Source organism: Penicillium canescens, assembly GCF_028828765.1.
Source record: "Penicillium canescens strain IBT 15451 chromosome Unknown utg000004l_segment0_segment0, whole genome shotgun sequence".
Lineage (NCBI taxonomy): Eukaryota > Fungi > Ascomycota > Eurotiomycetes > Eurotiales > Aspergillaceae > Penicillium > Penicillium canescens.
In genome coordinates, this window is record NW_026703966.1 from 4,642,899 (window position 1) to 4,656,608 (window position 13,710).

The window sequence follows — 13,710 nt, forward strand, 5'->3', positions numbered from 1 at the left end:
CCCCAAACATAAACATCATCTATAAGTTTACCATCCCATTCAAAATGACAGAGCCAGCGTGGCGCACTCAAGGGGAAGCCAAACGGCAGTCCATCCTCAATGCTATCCCTGAGAAATGGCAATTCCAGGACCCCGTCCCTCCAGCCACCGAGCTCCGCGATGTCACAGTTTACATTCGACAATACCTGACAGACCGTGAGATCGAAATCACAGAGACAGACGCAGTAGATATTGCAGCACAAACAACCACTGGGAACTGGTCCGCGGTCGAAGTCACGGAGGCCTTCTGTCACCGAGCTGCCCTAGCTCACCAACTTGTACGTTGCAACGGAGACTCTCCCTTTATACATATAAACCCAATAATAAACAAGCATACTAACCTCAATAACCATAAAGGTAAGCTGCCTCCACGAAATCCTTTTCGAAGCAGCCCTCCAAGACGCAAAAGACCAAGACGCCTACTTCGCAAAGCACAAAGCCCCCAAAGGCCCCCTACATGGCCTCCCAATAAGTCTAAAAGACCAATTCCACATCAAAGGCGTAGAAACAACAATGGGCTACGTAGGCTGGATAAATACCTTCGAAGGCCGAGCCAACGACCCACGCCGCTGCACAGAAGAAAGCGAACTTGTCCGCGAACTCCGCAACCTAGGCGCCATCCTCTACTGCAAGACCAGCGTTCCAGCTACTCTAATGGCCGGCGAGACTGTCAACAACATTATTGGCTATACCTGGAACCCTAAGAACCGTCTTCTCTCTTCTGGTGGTAGTTCCGGTGGTGAGGGGGCGCTTATTGCATTGCGTGGCTCGCCTGCAGGCTTTGGGACTGATATTGGTGGGAGTGTGCGTATTCCTGCTGGGTTTAATGCGCTTTATGGGCTGAGGCCGTCGTCTGGTAGGATTCCGTATCAAGGGGCTGCGAATTCGATGGATGGGCAGGGGACTATTCTTTCTGTTATTGGGCCTTTGGCGACAACTGCTAGGTCACTGACGATGTTGGTTAAGGCTGTTCTTTCGCAGAGCCCTTGGTTGCATGACCCGCTTGCGTTGGAGGTGCCTTGGCGTGATGATATTGTTCTTGAGACGAAGGCTTTGATTGAGAGTTCTGTCGCTGGGGCTGGATCGTCACTTGCTTTTGGTATTATGAGGTGGGATGGTGTTGGTCCTGTTCATCCGCCTATTGCGCGTGGTATTGATATCGTGGTGAAAACGTTGCAGAGGCTTGGTCATAGGGTTGTTGAGTGGAAGCCTCCTTCTCATGCTACTGCTATTGAGCTGTGTGTATGTGCTTGGATTTCCTGGTCTCTCCCTGTGATTCTTCAACAGACCAAAGGCTAATTCAAAACAGGCCAAAACATTCGATATGGACGGTGGCGCAGATTTCAGGCACCATTTCGGCCTTTCCGGCGAAGAGCAAGCTCCGCAGGTAATCGTTGCCAAAGACGGCAAGGAAATGAATGTGTCCGAGTTGGCTGCGCACAATGTCGCCAAGCGCGTATATCAGAAACAGTACATGGACTACTGGAACAGTACGGCTGATCTCACAGGCACAGGCCGTCCTGTCGACGGTCTCTTTTGCCCACTGGCACCTCATGCGGCTGTAATTCCCACTCAGTATGAGAGTGTTGGGTATACTGGCTTCGTGAATGTGCTGGACTATACTAGTCTGGCGATTCCGGTTACCTTTGCTGATAAGACAGTCGATGTGCGGCCGGCCGATGGTTCGGCAGATGGTTTAGAGTATATCAAATGGGATTGTGAGTTGACTCCGTGTTTTGCTTGTTTGGTTCACGCTGATTGTTGTATAGATGATGCCGAGACCTATGATGGGGCTCCAGTTGGGGTGCAGTTTGTCGGAAGAAGATTGCAGGAGGAGAAGATGCTGACTTTGGCTGAGTACCTGGGAGAGGAAATCGCTCGAGACGCGAAAGGAAGTGCCTGAAGGCTTTTCGGTGATATGGCATCTCTCCATAAGACCGAATATCAATTTACTAACGTATCTGTAACCCCATTTGAACCACATGTGAAGATTCTTGAAGTAAAGATGCTCGTATTATATATGTATTGTATCAATGATAGGAATCATGAGAACAGCGCTGGCAATGGACAAAGTTGGCTGCCTCAGAAAATACGACCAGCCGAGGCTATTTCCTCGCAGATCTTCTTGCCAAGCCTTACCTAAACAATATATCAAAAGTGCGCTCAGTTCATGGATGTGGAAGGAGGCCTTTGCCCCGATGGCGCAGCAATGTTTGAAAGATGGGGTGTGGAAGGTCCCCAGGGTTTACCAATTGCAGAGCCTGGGGCAGGAGAAGGGCCAGATTCGATCGACGACCCCGGCGGACCCTCGGAGCAGTTCATAAGTCGCGGACGTTTAGCCTGTGGCAGCCCACTAGGTGGGCTACGGGGATCTGCATAGGAGTGGGGTGAAGCGTAGTGGGTGGACGAGGCAGGTGTAGAGGCAGCGCCAACATCTGGACTTAGAGCGGCAGCGGTTTGCAAGGGACGCAAACGGTTTGGGTGAGAGGATGAATCCTCACCAGGGCGCGGTGGGCGAAGGTCAGGACTTTGGCCAGGCTGTGGCTGGCCTTGGTCTGCATCCATCAGTGGGCTGGGATTACCATAGCCAACGCCAATCCGACCCATGCCTTTATCGTGCATGACGACGCGTTTCCATTTTGCAAGTACGTTGTCATAGTCCCATCGTGTTGAGTCGGCACTAATTTGGCTGTCTTGGGCATCCAATTCCCGCGCTACTTCTCGTGGTAGTGGAAGTGTGTCTGGGGGAAATAGCGCAAACTCCCGAGGCCACTGGCATGATCCGAGACGCTCGACTTGTGCACGAAGCTGGTTTGCTTCTTGTTGCACGCGGGCAAGTTGCTTATCCCCGGACCTACGCTTCTCTGCCTCCCGAGCGAATGCGCGCATGATCTCGAGCTGCCATGTGTCGCGACGGGTCTCGTATGTAAGGGAGTGCCAATGGTTGTAGGCTAATTCCAAGTGTCGAAGACTCATCTCCTCGTGTTGCTGTGCATTGCGGTATATCATGCTCTGGTCCGTGCCACTATGACGGTGTTTCGTCTGGGTAGAGTCTGCTGCTTGGAGTTGTTCTGTCTGCCATTGGGCAACCTTGGAGCGGAGCGCCTGACGAACGATATCGCGGTGCTCAGCACCGGGAGCCTGTATGGGGAAGGAATCCGAGGAGGGGAATGGTTGCGGTGCAAACAGGCTTGGTGGAGGAGGGAGTAATTGCAGGCACAGGGAGGGGAAGGTTTGAGCGTGAATCTCGAAATCGAATGGTGACAGACGAGGCCGTACGCGAGAGCTAATTCTCTGTCAGCTTAAATGGTTTCAAAATGAGATAGCTTAACGTACGTCGCAGCTTTGATGTTATCGAGAACTTCGCGCAGCGCCAGCTCCAGCGCTCGCATCGTATCTGGTTTGCTGGAACCAGCGCCTCTGCTCGCGTAGTCCGGCAGCTGTAACGACCCAGCGCGAGATTGCGACGGCGCAAGCCGAGGCCCATCCGGGACACGACTGGGATTGGGGAGGTCATTGATCACACCAGTCGCATGCCAGGTGGGCGTGTTAAACATCATGCGCACCGGAGCCTCCCGCGACTTCGACCCCGTGTCGGCTGTTGTGTACGAGTCCGACGGTGTCTTCTTCTGACCCCTTTCAGGACTACCCTCATGTTTCCCTGAAGACGTGCGGGCCTGGCGACGGGTGATCCCACTGCGGATTCGGCGGATCTCTTCGACATCGTGGATACCGTCGGGTTTCTTCTTGAAGAGGAATTGGTCGAGGTGTCGACCCAGGGACGAGGAGGTGAAGGCTTGCTGGCAGTACTGACATTTGCGGTCTTTGGAGGCGAGATTCGCTTTCGAGTTCGACTGGTCGTCGCCGGCAGTCGAGCCTTCTGGCGTGTCCCTGGAGGCTTCTTCCTTCATGGTTGAGGAGGCGGAAGGGGGTTGGAAGAGCTGGGACGTGTTCGAGATAGGTGTGGAGCTTTCAAAGCTATTCAGTCATGGCATAGAAACTAAAGGGCTGAAGTTTCAAGTACCGAGGCCAGAATTGGTGAGTCGCATGGAGAGGTGGAAGATTCCGAAGGGAATGCCAAGCTTTCGGGCGCGGAGATGTAGCGTGTGCAATTGGGGGCCAACGATGATTTATCTACTTCTGATGCTCTCGTGTGTAACACTTTCGATGCTACCTATGCAGGTATTGAGTAGTCATTGCGATGTAACTGATCGGATGCCCCACCAACTGTGTGCAGCTGCATGGATGTCACTGCATAGTCCACCTGTAGCTTTGGGTAAATAAAAGAAGTCTATAAGAGTTCAATCTTTCCGAGAATAGGAAGAGTGTTATATGTGATGGTATAGTAAATTATGTCCGAAGCTGGAGAATAACCTTCACTATCAATTCACAAAATATCCAAATTTATTTGCATGAAACACTCTCACACCATCACGAACTGTTGACTTCACTCTTTCTCGTCTTGCGCTCGCTAAGCCATCTTTTCATCTCCCGAACTCCATGCAAATACAGCCAGGAGAAGGCAAAAACCGCGGCAAAATTGAAGATGACATACCCCCAAAAGATGCCCTGGAGACTGTCAGGCTCTGAGTCCACGAGGTGCAGAGGATAGTACTTACATAGGCCCTCCATTTGTGCGAATAGAATATGTTAAGGCTTTTCGCCTAAGGAATATAATCTCCGATTAGCTGTGCTCACATTCCTCCCAGGTGAGAAGGATTAAGGGGTGAACTCACAAACTGATCTCCAGTTGAATATTGACAAAATGAGCACATGCCATTCCCAGCGTCTCGCACGGATCCACCAGCCTTCTGAGCATACGAACCTGCATATTCCATGCAGGTCATGCCAGATGGAGGACTGAACTGGGATTCTTCTCGCGCAACACAGCGGACGGGCACATTATGTGTAACGACACCAACGAGCCCTTCCAGTAGATAGTGGAATGGGGTGAGCCAATACATCCAGGACTGCCAGAAGTGTGGCAAGGCGGCGTATGGAACGACAACACCACAGAAGGCAGCAATGAATGTGAAGAAACAAGGTACAAGCAAGCTTGCAAAGAGCTCATTTGGTGACAAAGCCGCAATAAATTGTCCAAATCCGACGTAGAATAACTCGAATAGCATGAGGAGCATCCAAACGTAGCCAGAGGTGAACGAGTCGCGCGGGAACCAGATGCCCCAGTACCTATCCCATATCAGTGAGATCCGGGGGATTGCGTTCGGGGGATAGAACACACTTACCAGCAGTTGAAGTATACTGATCCGGCAACAATGGCATATGGTAGCTCTGGGAGGATCGTACTTGTCACAAAGGCGGCCCATGAGTAGATCTTCGAGTTAGACTCGCGAGATTCATATAGGCCCCGGAAATGTAGAAATTGAGGCTGAAGTTGTTGAATCAGTGGGGGGAAATGGTCAAGGTCATGAAGGCAGAGAACAGCCTCGATTGCATGTCAATGTAACTATTTCCCAGATGCCAGAAGGTAAAAGTGTTGAAGAGACCCGTGAAGATGTGGAGCATGAATTTGCCCTGGTGCAAATATGTTAGGTCGTGAATTGGTCGGTTCCACATTAAATACTTACAAGAATATAGTCCGGCATCCTCCAATAGGCTACGAAGGCGCGTTTAGTGACTGCCAATATTTGAACGTAAAGGGGCATTGCATATTCGCGGTTATCTTTGGTTGCTTCGTCGCTCTGGGCATCTCGGCGAGAAGAGATGATTCCCTCGATCTCCTCAGAAAGTCGCTTGGATTCGGGTGAGTTGGCCCACACCTCGCCCCAGTCTTGCCCTTTATAATCTGGATTTCCAGCTCCAATGACTTCCAACATATACTTTTAAACAAATCAGTATAAGCAGAAAAATGAGCACTGGTATACGCACCTCTGCCGGATTTGCGTACGGCGAGCACTTCTTGCCGCCATTCCGTTCGAAATACTCAATGAGCATCTTGGAGTCATTTCCAAGTGGACCATTATAGACAACACTTCCGCCGCTCTTCAGCAGTAGAAGCTCGTCGAATTGTTCGAACAAAACAGCGGAAGGTTGATGGATTGTACAGAGGACAGCTTGGCCAGCATCGGCTAGTCGCCGAAGGAATCGTACAATGTTGAACGCAGCAAGTGAATCAAGACCAGACGTTGGCTCATCCAGGAACAATAGCAATTCAGGCTTACTTGCAAGTTCCACTGCAATAGTGAGACGTTTTCGCTGTTCCTGGTTGAGACCTGAGCCCGCAGATCCCACAGTTGCACCGGCAATAGATCGCATTTCTAACAGATCGATCACCTTTTCGCAGTAGTCGTACTTTTCTTGCAATGGGACTTCCTTCGGTTGGCGTAAAAGGGCAGAGAATCGAAGAGATTCTCGCACAGTGGCTGTAGGCTCGTGTATGTCCATCTGCTCCGCGAATCCAGTTGCCCTTTGGAAGCTTCTTGGAAGAGGCCTGAATATGGTAAGACAAACACTAGAAATTGAATACTGGTAGGCAGGGAATCCTCACTTTCCATCAACTAAGAAATTGCCGCTTACCACACCAAAATTGATGCGCTGAGCCAGTGCATTGAGCAGTGTAGTTTTTCTGATCAGATGTCAATATCAAATGTAGCCGGGTTGAGGGATTGTCCTACCCAGCACCAGATGCACCCATCAGTGCAGTGAGCCGACCGGGCTTGACATAGCCCTGTACATCCTTCAACAACTGTCTCTCGCCACTTTTGTAGGGTATGGTATAGTTGACGTCTTGCCAAGTGAAAATGGACGTGTTTTTTGAAATACCGTGCACCTTATTCCCGGAGTCCTTTGATTCATCGCCATTTGTATCAAAAGAGATATCCTTCTTTTCTGCCGATTCTTCATCAGCTGGCTGACCCGAATGCTCGATAGCATCTTGAACTGCCTTGGGCGCCTCGTCCCGCTTGAACACTGTGACCGAGCTTCCACCTTTGTTAGGTCTTTGTAACTCCATTCCTAACATGGTTAAAGCGATGAAGAAGATCAGCCACCCAATGATGATGCCAAGGTTTCTCCAGAGATGGGCTCTGCTGTAGGTGTATGCCGTTTCGATGTATTTGGATCCATCAACAATCAATGAGTTGGGGCTACTCCCTTGGATTGCACAGCTTTGATGGGACGGCGATGTCCCAGGCCCATCCGGGACAACGTAGGGACTTTCACATTTAATCTTGAGATTGTAGAACTCGTTGGCCATCAATGCTTCGAATGCATATTGGACTGGGTTGATCCAAATGAGCCATTTCAGCCAAGGGTGCATTTTCCATGGAGGTATCAGGTAGCCTGGAAGACTTGTGTTAATGTCGACTTTCTATGATATGGCATGAGACTCACCTGTGTACACAACCAGTGCTTGTATAGCAACACCAGTCAGACGTGTTGCTTTGATACTGTCAGTGGCTTTTTCCTATACATGGTGTCTTGTCACTTACCGACGTCTAGTGAGGCACATAGAGCTCCGAGGGCGCGGAAGAACGAGTACATGGTCATGGTCAGCGCGAAAATGAAAAGTAGGTTGATGAAAAACTGCGATGCTGTCCGGGCAAGATTTGCCATGCTAAGAAACATGTTAGCTTAATCAAACTGAAGCTTCCGAGGCAAACATACAAATATACAACTACGTCAAAGAGCACAACTTGGATGAGAACCAGAGGCACATCGACCACAACTTGAGCTAGGGCATATGCTGCGGGGCGATAGAATGAGCTAGCATAGTGTTAGCTTTCCACTTGACCAGTCTCTACTGGCAACACCCACAAGCTTTTATGTTTCATCAAGATCGGTCGGCTCTCAAATGTCGCCGTCAACTCTGCCAAGGCGAGCAATGCATTGAATAACAAGATGAAGAACATGACTCCGCCTCTTGTGAAAACGCCAGCACTTGAAGCAGTCAGTAATAAAATAAGCCATGGAACTTCCGTTAGCATACCTTGTTTGAGGCAAGTTATAGAACAGACTCCCAACAATGAGTGCTTGAAAAGTAATCACACTCCACTTGCCAATCAGTGACTGCCTGTCACCAAACATCACCAGAAATTGACGGTGTGTAAGAATCCACACCTGCTTGTGGAATGGAACCGTGTAGTTCTTCTGCTTCATATTCTTCCTTGCGGCCTCTCGCTCATGTTCCTTGTTTTTCATCTCCTCCTCAAACCTTTCAATATCTACAAGAGTGCTTTTGAAGGTGTTGCTTTGACGGTATGCCGCTTGGAATTGATCTGCTGTGCGAGGAATTCGGCCTTCCCAGCCAGCCTTTACCCGTCTTGCATGAGGGTCACTGACAGAAGTCAAGAAGTCAGGGGTTGTCCAACGTGGGGGACATTCAAAGCCCAATCTTTCAAAATAGACTTTGGCGTCTTGGCTGGGACCAAAGAAGGCGCATTTCCCATCTTCAATTAGTATCACCTTGTCAAAGAGATTGAACAGATTTTCTGAGGCCTGATACAAAGCTACCACGGTGGATACATTGGCGGTATTTGTCAAGCTTCGCAGGCTCTGGACGTACTCCAAGGCTGTGCTAGCATCCAAGCCTCTCGTTGAGTTATCCCAACACTGAGTGCTAGCCTTCGTGACCATAGCTTCCGCAATCGAAGTTCGCTTCTTCTCGCCTCCAGAGACTCCACGAATTAGCTCATTACCAACTTTCGTTCCTAGAGCATGTTCAATCCAGAACAACTTGGCAATCGCCGTGAGGAATGTCTGCTGGTAGTCTTTGCGACTCTCGCCTGGAATACGGGAATCCTTTTCCGGAGTTCGAGACTTTAAGGCAAAAAGCAAAGTATCTCGAACAGTTAGGGTTGCATAGTGGAGATCATCCTCGGGGTTGTACAAAACTGGAATTCTGGGTGAGCGATGCTGCGCGGCTCCGTAGGAAGAGACACACCTTCAGACCGATAATTCTTTGCCATCTTTTCGGACTCGGTGCCGCCATACCGCACATCACCTTCAATACTTTCGTATCCAGCTCTTTGGTTACCAAGCGCTTTCAGAAAGGTGGAACAACCAGAGCCAGGACGACCCAGGACAAGAAGCATCTCCCCAGGACGTACGCATCCCTTGTTGTCGAGTCAGTGAAATTATACCATCAAAATTTAGAGATAATGCTCACGGTAAAGCCATCCAAGATGGTTCTAATAGACGGCTTTCCGGATCCAGTACCATTTCTCCCACGAGTTAATAGCCGTTTGATAAGCCGCGGTAACCCTAGGAAGATGTCCCCGTTGGTAGGCTGGAGAGCAGCACCAAGGTCAACGCCCTTCACTGTAAGGTTCCTCCATACAACTCCAACATGGCGTGTTTTCTCTTCCTCAGAGTTCGCCTTCCGTTCCTGGCCGAACATCCGTGATATCAATCTTTCTATCTGAGCCCATTCCTCCCCTTCTGTGTCGTGTCCGGAAGCATAACTCCGTCGATGACTTATTGTGTTCGCAAGGCTCTCATCGTTTAGCTGTGTGTCCGAGGAATTGGATTCAGGTTTTGGGCTGGTACTGCGGACAGGTTCAAAGCTTTTGGCTGTCCCTGACCTAATTGACGAGGCGGAGCTTGGGATGGAAGAGCCGGAATGGTTAGCGGCTGATTCTGGGTATGTCTTTGATGCCGGCTCGCCCGCCGAGTACCTGTTTTCCATATCTGATTTTTTAGCTGTCCAGTTTGACAAATATACAAAGTTGTTTGCTAGATTCAATTAACGAAGTTATACAACCGGAATATCAGACGGTGGCACCACTCTGATTCAGTTGCAGAATGACAAAGACGTTTATTATTATCATAGGCAATAGAAGAAGAAAATATATTTGGAGTGTACAGATTACGTCAAAGACCCTGTAACCTGGAAATACCCTTGAAAGGAGTCGGTGTCGGAGCTTCAACTCGCCGAGAATATGACGTACCAAGACAATCCAATCCTAGAAGCCAATCATCACGAATCATCTGACTACATCTGCATGATTCAAACACCGACTGTCCGAATATATTATGCTACGGAGATCGGGTGGCCATGTGAACTTTAGGTTCTCGGTAGGTTTGTGCTCCGATCGTGAGGTCATCGATCGTATAAGTTTAGGCTGTGCTCTAGACATTAAACCTTCTGCTTCTAATACCAAATTGTATATACCCATATACAATTCATCCATAGTCCCAGGGCAAGGAGACTGGCCTGGCTGCCATATCACATTTAATGATCTACTTTAAAGACAGTGATGCCATTTACATATTTGGACAGCTAATGCAATGATTCTCTATCTTCTTTTTTAACATTAGAAAGAGTTTGGAAAGACGCGTTTAAAAGGATGAGGGAGAAGGGAAGAAGTAGTTCAAAGAGAATGTAACAAACGATTTAACATAAGAGATATTGATCAAAACAGAATTTAACGTTCCCATTCAACCAAGATGAAGTGAGCTTCATTATCATCTCATAAATTGATGATCAATTAACACCGGGTGGTTATCTATCAAGGAACAAAAAAGCCGAGCGAAAAACCCTCAAGTGCTGTCAGTATTACCTGGTAAGCAGTAGCTATATCCACGGAAATTGTTCCCGATGGCATCACTAGGTTTTGTCATGGCATGATAAGCGTTAGGGGTCAATGCTACCTAGGTACCAGGAAAGCAGTTGGATCGCCACCTAGGTAATTTCACTATCATCATCTCATCATTCTGGAAAAACATACCAGCGGTAACAATCGCTGCTAACCTTACTTCTAGAATTGCTATGATTTGCCGTTTTAGAACAGATTGAACTGTTCGTAAAAATGTGTGGCAATTCATATTTAGAAATACATATTCAGGGGAAATGTGACGAGCGTCGTGGAGGCCTCATTCGGAGATGCCTCAATGCTGTCCCTAATATGTCCCGGAGAACGCGGCAGGTGCGAGGAATCGGAGGAGCATTCCTTTATCAAAGTAGAAGCAAGACGGCATAATTACCACATACCCTAAGTCTCCGCAAGCCTAGCAATAGCTCTCCCTAATAATGGTCCAAATCCCCGTCGGAGAACGCTGCAATCTATGTCACTGGGTTGATTAATTCCCATCTACTGCTCAACAGTCCTCTCATCCCAATGAAGCCCCATCGAGCCCACAGATTCCTGCGGAAGGTTTTGGAATTCTTCCATTTATCTCCTCCCACAAAGCGGGCATCGAGATCTCGCAACAAGTAAATGACCCTCTTCCTATACTTTTGAATGATAATGAACAAGTGATCCAGCGCCAAATTGTGGTGTGCTGCAACCGCCGCCGCCCCTTTCTACAGCGCAGCTGCCCAAGACTTTGACGACGTCAGAAAGGATGGCCAAAGCAATGATATCGCCCAGTACAGTCTCGGTGCAAATCTTGAAAAGCCGATCTCAACCCGCGAACAGCTAGAGTTGCGCATTGTGAAACTCTGGAAGACGGTCTGGCTGGGTCTGTATCAGATCAACGACAACGAGGAAAGATACCACGTTGAGCGTCTTGAGGCCCTCTATCTTGGAGCCGGGATGACCCGCACATACCGACTGGGCGAACTCCGCGTCCTCCGGCGTCGTTTCATGCGAACCGAGACGAACAATGGCATTGCCGCTATGAAACTCTTCCCCGACCTGTCTCTTTCGACTCTCCTAGCAGTGGTGCACATCCTGGAGGCCTATGAAAGCGAGATTCCAAACTTGAAGCTACTCTATTCTATCCTGCAGAATGGTCAGCTTGGTTTGTATGAAAACGAGGATGCTCAGGAGCGCACCGCGGTTGTTCGGTCAGATTATGACGTGATTGCGGAGCCCATGGAGAAGAGAATTCACCAGTATGACATTCGCATGGATGTGCTCAACATGGAAATTTGTGATGAGGCAATGGGCTTCCATGATGGACTGAAGGGACAGCACGTCTATACCAAAGTGTTCCCTAACCGATGGTGATGATCATTATCTGGCCATGTTGTTTATCATTAGAGTGGCTGTATTGTCTAAATTTTCTTAATAAGTGGCCTCTTTAGCTCAGTGGTAGAGCGCCGTACTCGTAATACGGAGGTCATCGGATCAATCCCGATAGGAGGCACTTATTTTTTGGTTGTTTTTTTGTTCATGCTTAGTCATCAGTTTCCCTCCAGCGAACAGTGCATCAGATCTATAAATGATAGTGATATGAAAACTAATTATTTTTCCGTCACTAGCCTTATGGTATGGTATTTCTGTTCAAAGTGTTGTCCTTGTCGAGGCTCGGATGGTTAGAAGTGTATGGTGCCAGAGGTCCAACCAAGTGTACCCATCCTACCTGTTATATATTTTTATATTTCGACCGATAGAGACTGAGCTTGATTGATTTTGGTCCTCTGCCTTAGGTGATCAAATTATTGAACTCTTCACCGCACATGAGTTTTATGAACATTAACATGTTTAATTCTCACAATAAATATATGGTGTAGTCAAAGTCAAGATGTAAATGACGGATCAACCGCTTCAAACATGTGCATAACCGCCCTTGTAACCACCGGGTACCCCATAATAACATCGTGTAACCCAGTCTTCAATATCTCTTCTTGGATAACCCCATTATCAGTTTTCCATTCCATGATGGACCCAGCCGCACCAAGGTCTGCCTTTGAGTCCAGCTTCTTTTGCTCAAGATCGTCATAACTGATCCCTGCAGGCGTCGAAGCATTGACCGCATGCCAAAACAGAAGCTCAGAATGCTGCCATGGAATATCATAGTCATCCTCGGCGTGAATAATCGTCAGTCGATAATCTTCCCCATTTAGCTCGTTGGTACGAACGTATTGCGCAATCGTGTCTTTGCTTAGCCACTTGTCACGAATGAATCTTTGAAGGTATTTGAATACCAGTGGGAATCTCGCAAGGGGTGACAGGATTGGAATGGTGCCCGCCACGCGATAAGTTGAGACTAAGGTCGCGACGTCAACAAACGGCGCAACGAGAACGGTTCCCGCGAAGACCACTGGTGGGTCTTGTACGGCAAGGTGTTTAGACACAGCAATGCTCACGGCTGTGCCCATAGATTGTGCGAAGATGAGAATCCGCGATGGAGGAATACCGGCCACATTCATGGCCCAGTCGACCACGGCAAGGGCATCAATTATAAGTCCAGTTTCTGATGGCGAGCCAGAACTCTTGCCAAAACCTCGATAATCAAATGTCAAGACGTGGATTTTGTTAGGATCTCCGGCAGACAATGCGCGATAGTTGGGAACCCTGTAGCCCGACGCGACAGTTCCCCCAGCCCCATGCATATGGAGGATCAACCGAGCTTCGGGATCATCCCGTAATAGTTGAAACCCGAGTCGGGACTTTATATCAGACACAAAACCGACAGGTTCCTGGACAAGCGACAATTCATTCTTGCGATATAATTCCGTTGGAAGAATGTGCCAAGCGTATAGTCGCTCACCGTCTGTAGTCGCGATAGAGAAAGGGGTGACTTGGTTTCTCAAAAAGCCAAAAGTCTCGGGAACATTGAGGTCTTTGAACCATGTCATCTGAATTGCGTGGAGGTATACAACATGTGACTGGAAAGTTGATGTCGTGAGCAGCCCAAGCAGGACCGCATACAACCCGACCACAACGGCCACTGGGATTGACCCATATTTGAAGACAGATCCAGCTATGTCGCTAGCTGCCATGTTGAGGAAGGTAACTGTGAATATGGGATGTTTTGCACACT

At 48.7% G+C, this 13,710-nt stretch overlaps 5 protein-coding genes across 5 annotated transcripts; 2 read left to right on the forward strand and 3 right to left on the reverse strand.

Moving 5' to 3' along the window:
- Position 1: 1 nt before the first annotated feature.
- Positions 2-2,054, forward strand: gmdA (putative general amidase GmdA). Its single transcript, XM_058515870.1, has 4 exons — positions 2-317; positions 397-1,281; positions 1,349-1,757; positions 1,809-2,054. Exons 1-4 carry the CDS (start codon positions 45-47, stop codon positions 1,940-1,942), a joined length of 1,701 nt encoding a protein of 566 aa, XP_058373048.1. The 5' UTR covers positions 2-44; the 3' UTR covers positions 1,943-2,054.
- A 148-nt stretch (positions 2,055-2,202) lies between these two features.
- On the reverse strand, positions 2,203-3,950 carry N7446_007125 (uncharacterized protein; the record flags this gene model as incomplete). The annotated part of the gene is made up of 2 exons (XM_058515871.1): positions 2,203-3,325; positions 3,376-3,950. The coding sequence occupies 2 exons, from the start codon at positions 3,948-3,950 to the stop codon at positions 2,203-2,205; spliced, it is 1,698 nt and encodes a 565-aa protein (XP_058373049.1).
- A 520-nt stretch (positions 3,951-4,470) lies between these two features.
- On the reverse strand, positions 4,471-9,397 carry N7446_007126 (putative ABC transporter; the record flags this gene model as incomplete). The annotated part of the gene is made up of 16 exons (XM_058515872.1): positions 4,471-4,608; positions 4,659-4,703; positions 4,776-5,229; positions 5,286-5,331; positions 5,508-5,574; positions 5,628-5,879; positions 5,929-6,490; positions 6,548-6,625; positions 6,675-7,341; positions 7,393-7,440; positions 7,491-7,615; positions 7,666-7,764; positions 7,816-7,938; positions 7,988-8,891; positions 8,942-9,113; positions 9,167-9,397. The coding sequence occupies 16 exons, from the start codon at positions 9,395-9,397 to the stop codon at positions 4,471-4,473; spliced, it is 4,011 nt and encodes a 1,336-aa protein (XP_058373050.1).
- A 1,720-nt stretch (positions 9,398-11,117) lies between these two features.
- N7446_007127 (uncharacterized protein) lies at positions 11,118-11,951 on the forward strand (the record flags this gene model as incomplete). Its single annotated transcript, XM_058515873.1, has 2 exons — positions 11,118-11,212; positions 11,264-11,951. The coding sequence occupies 2 exons, from the start codon at positions 11,118-11,120 to the stop codon at positions 11,949-11,951; spliced, it is 783 nt and encodes a 260-aa protein (XP_058373051.1).
- Positions 11,952-12,463: 512 nt separating this feature from the next.
- On the reverse strand, positions 12,464-13,669 carry N7446_007128 (alpha/beta hydrolase; the record flags this gene model as incomplete). Its single annotated transcript, XM_058515874.1, has 1 exon — positions 12,464-13,669. One exon carries the CDS (start codon positions 13,667-13,669, stop codon positions 12,464-12,466), a length of 1,206 nt encoding a protein of 401 aa, XP_058373052.1.
- Between the last annotated feature and the right edge of the window lie 41 nt (positions 13,670-13,710).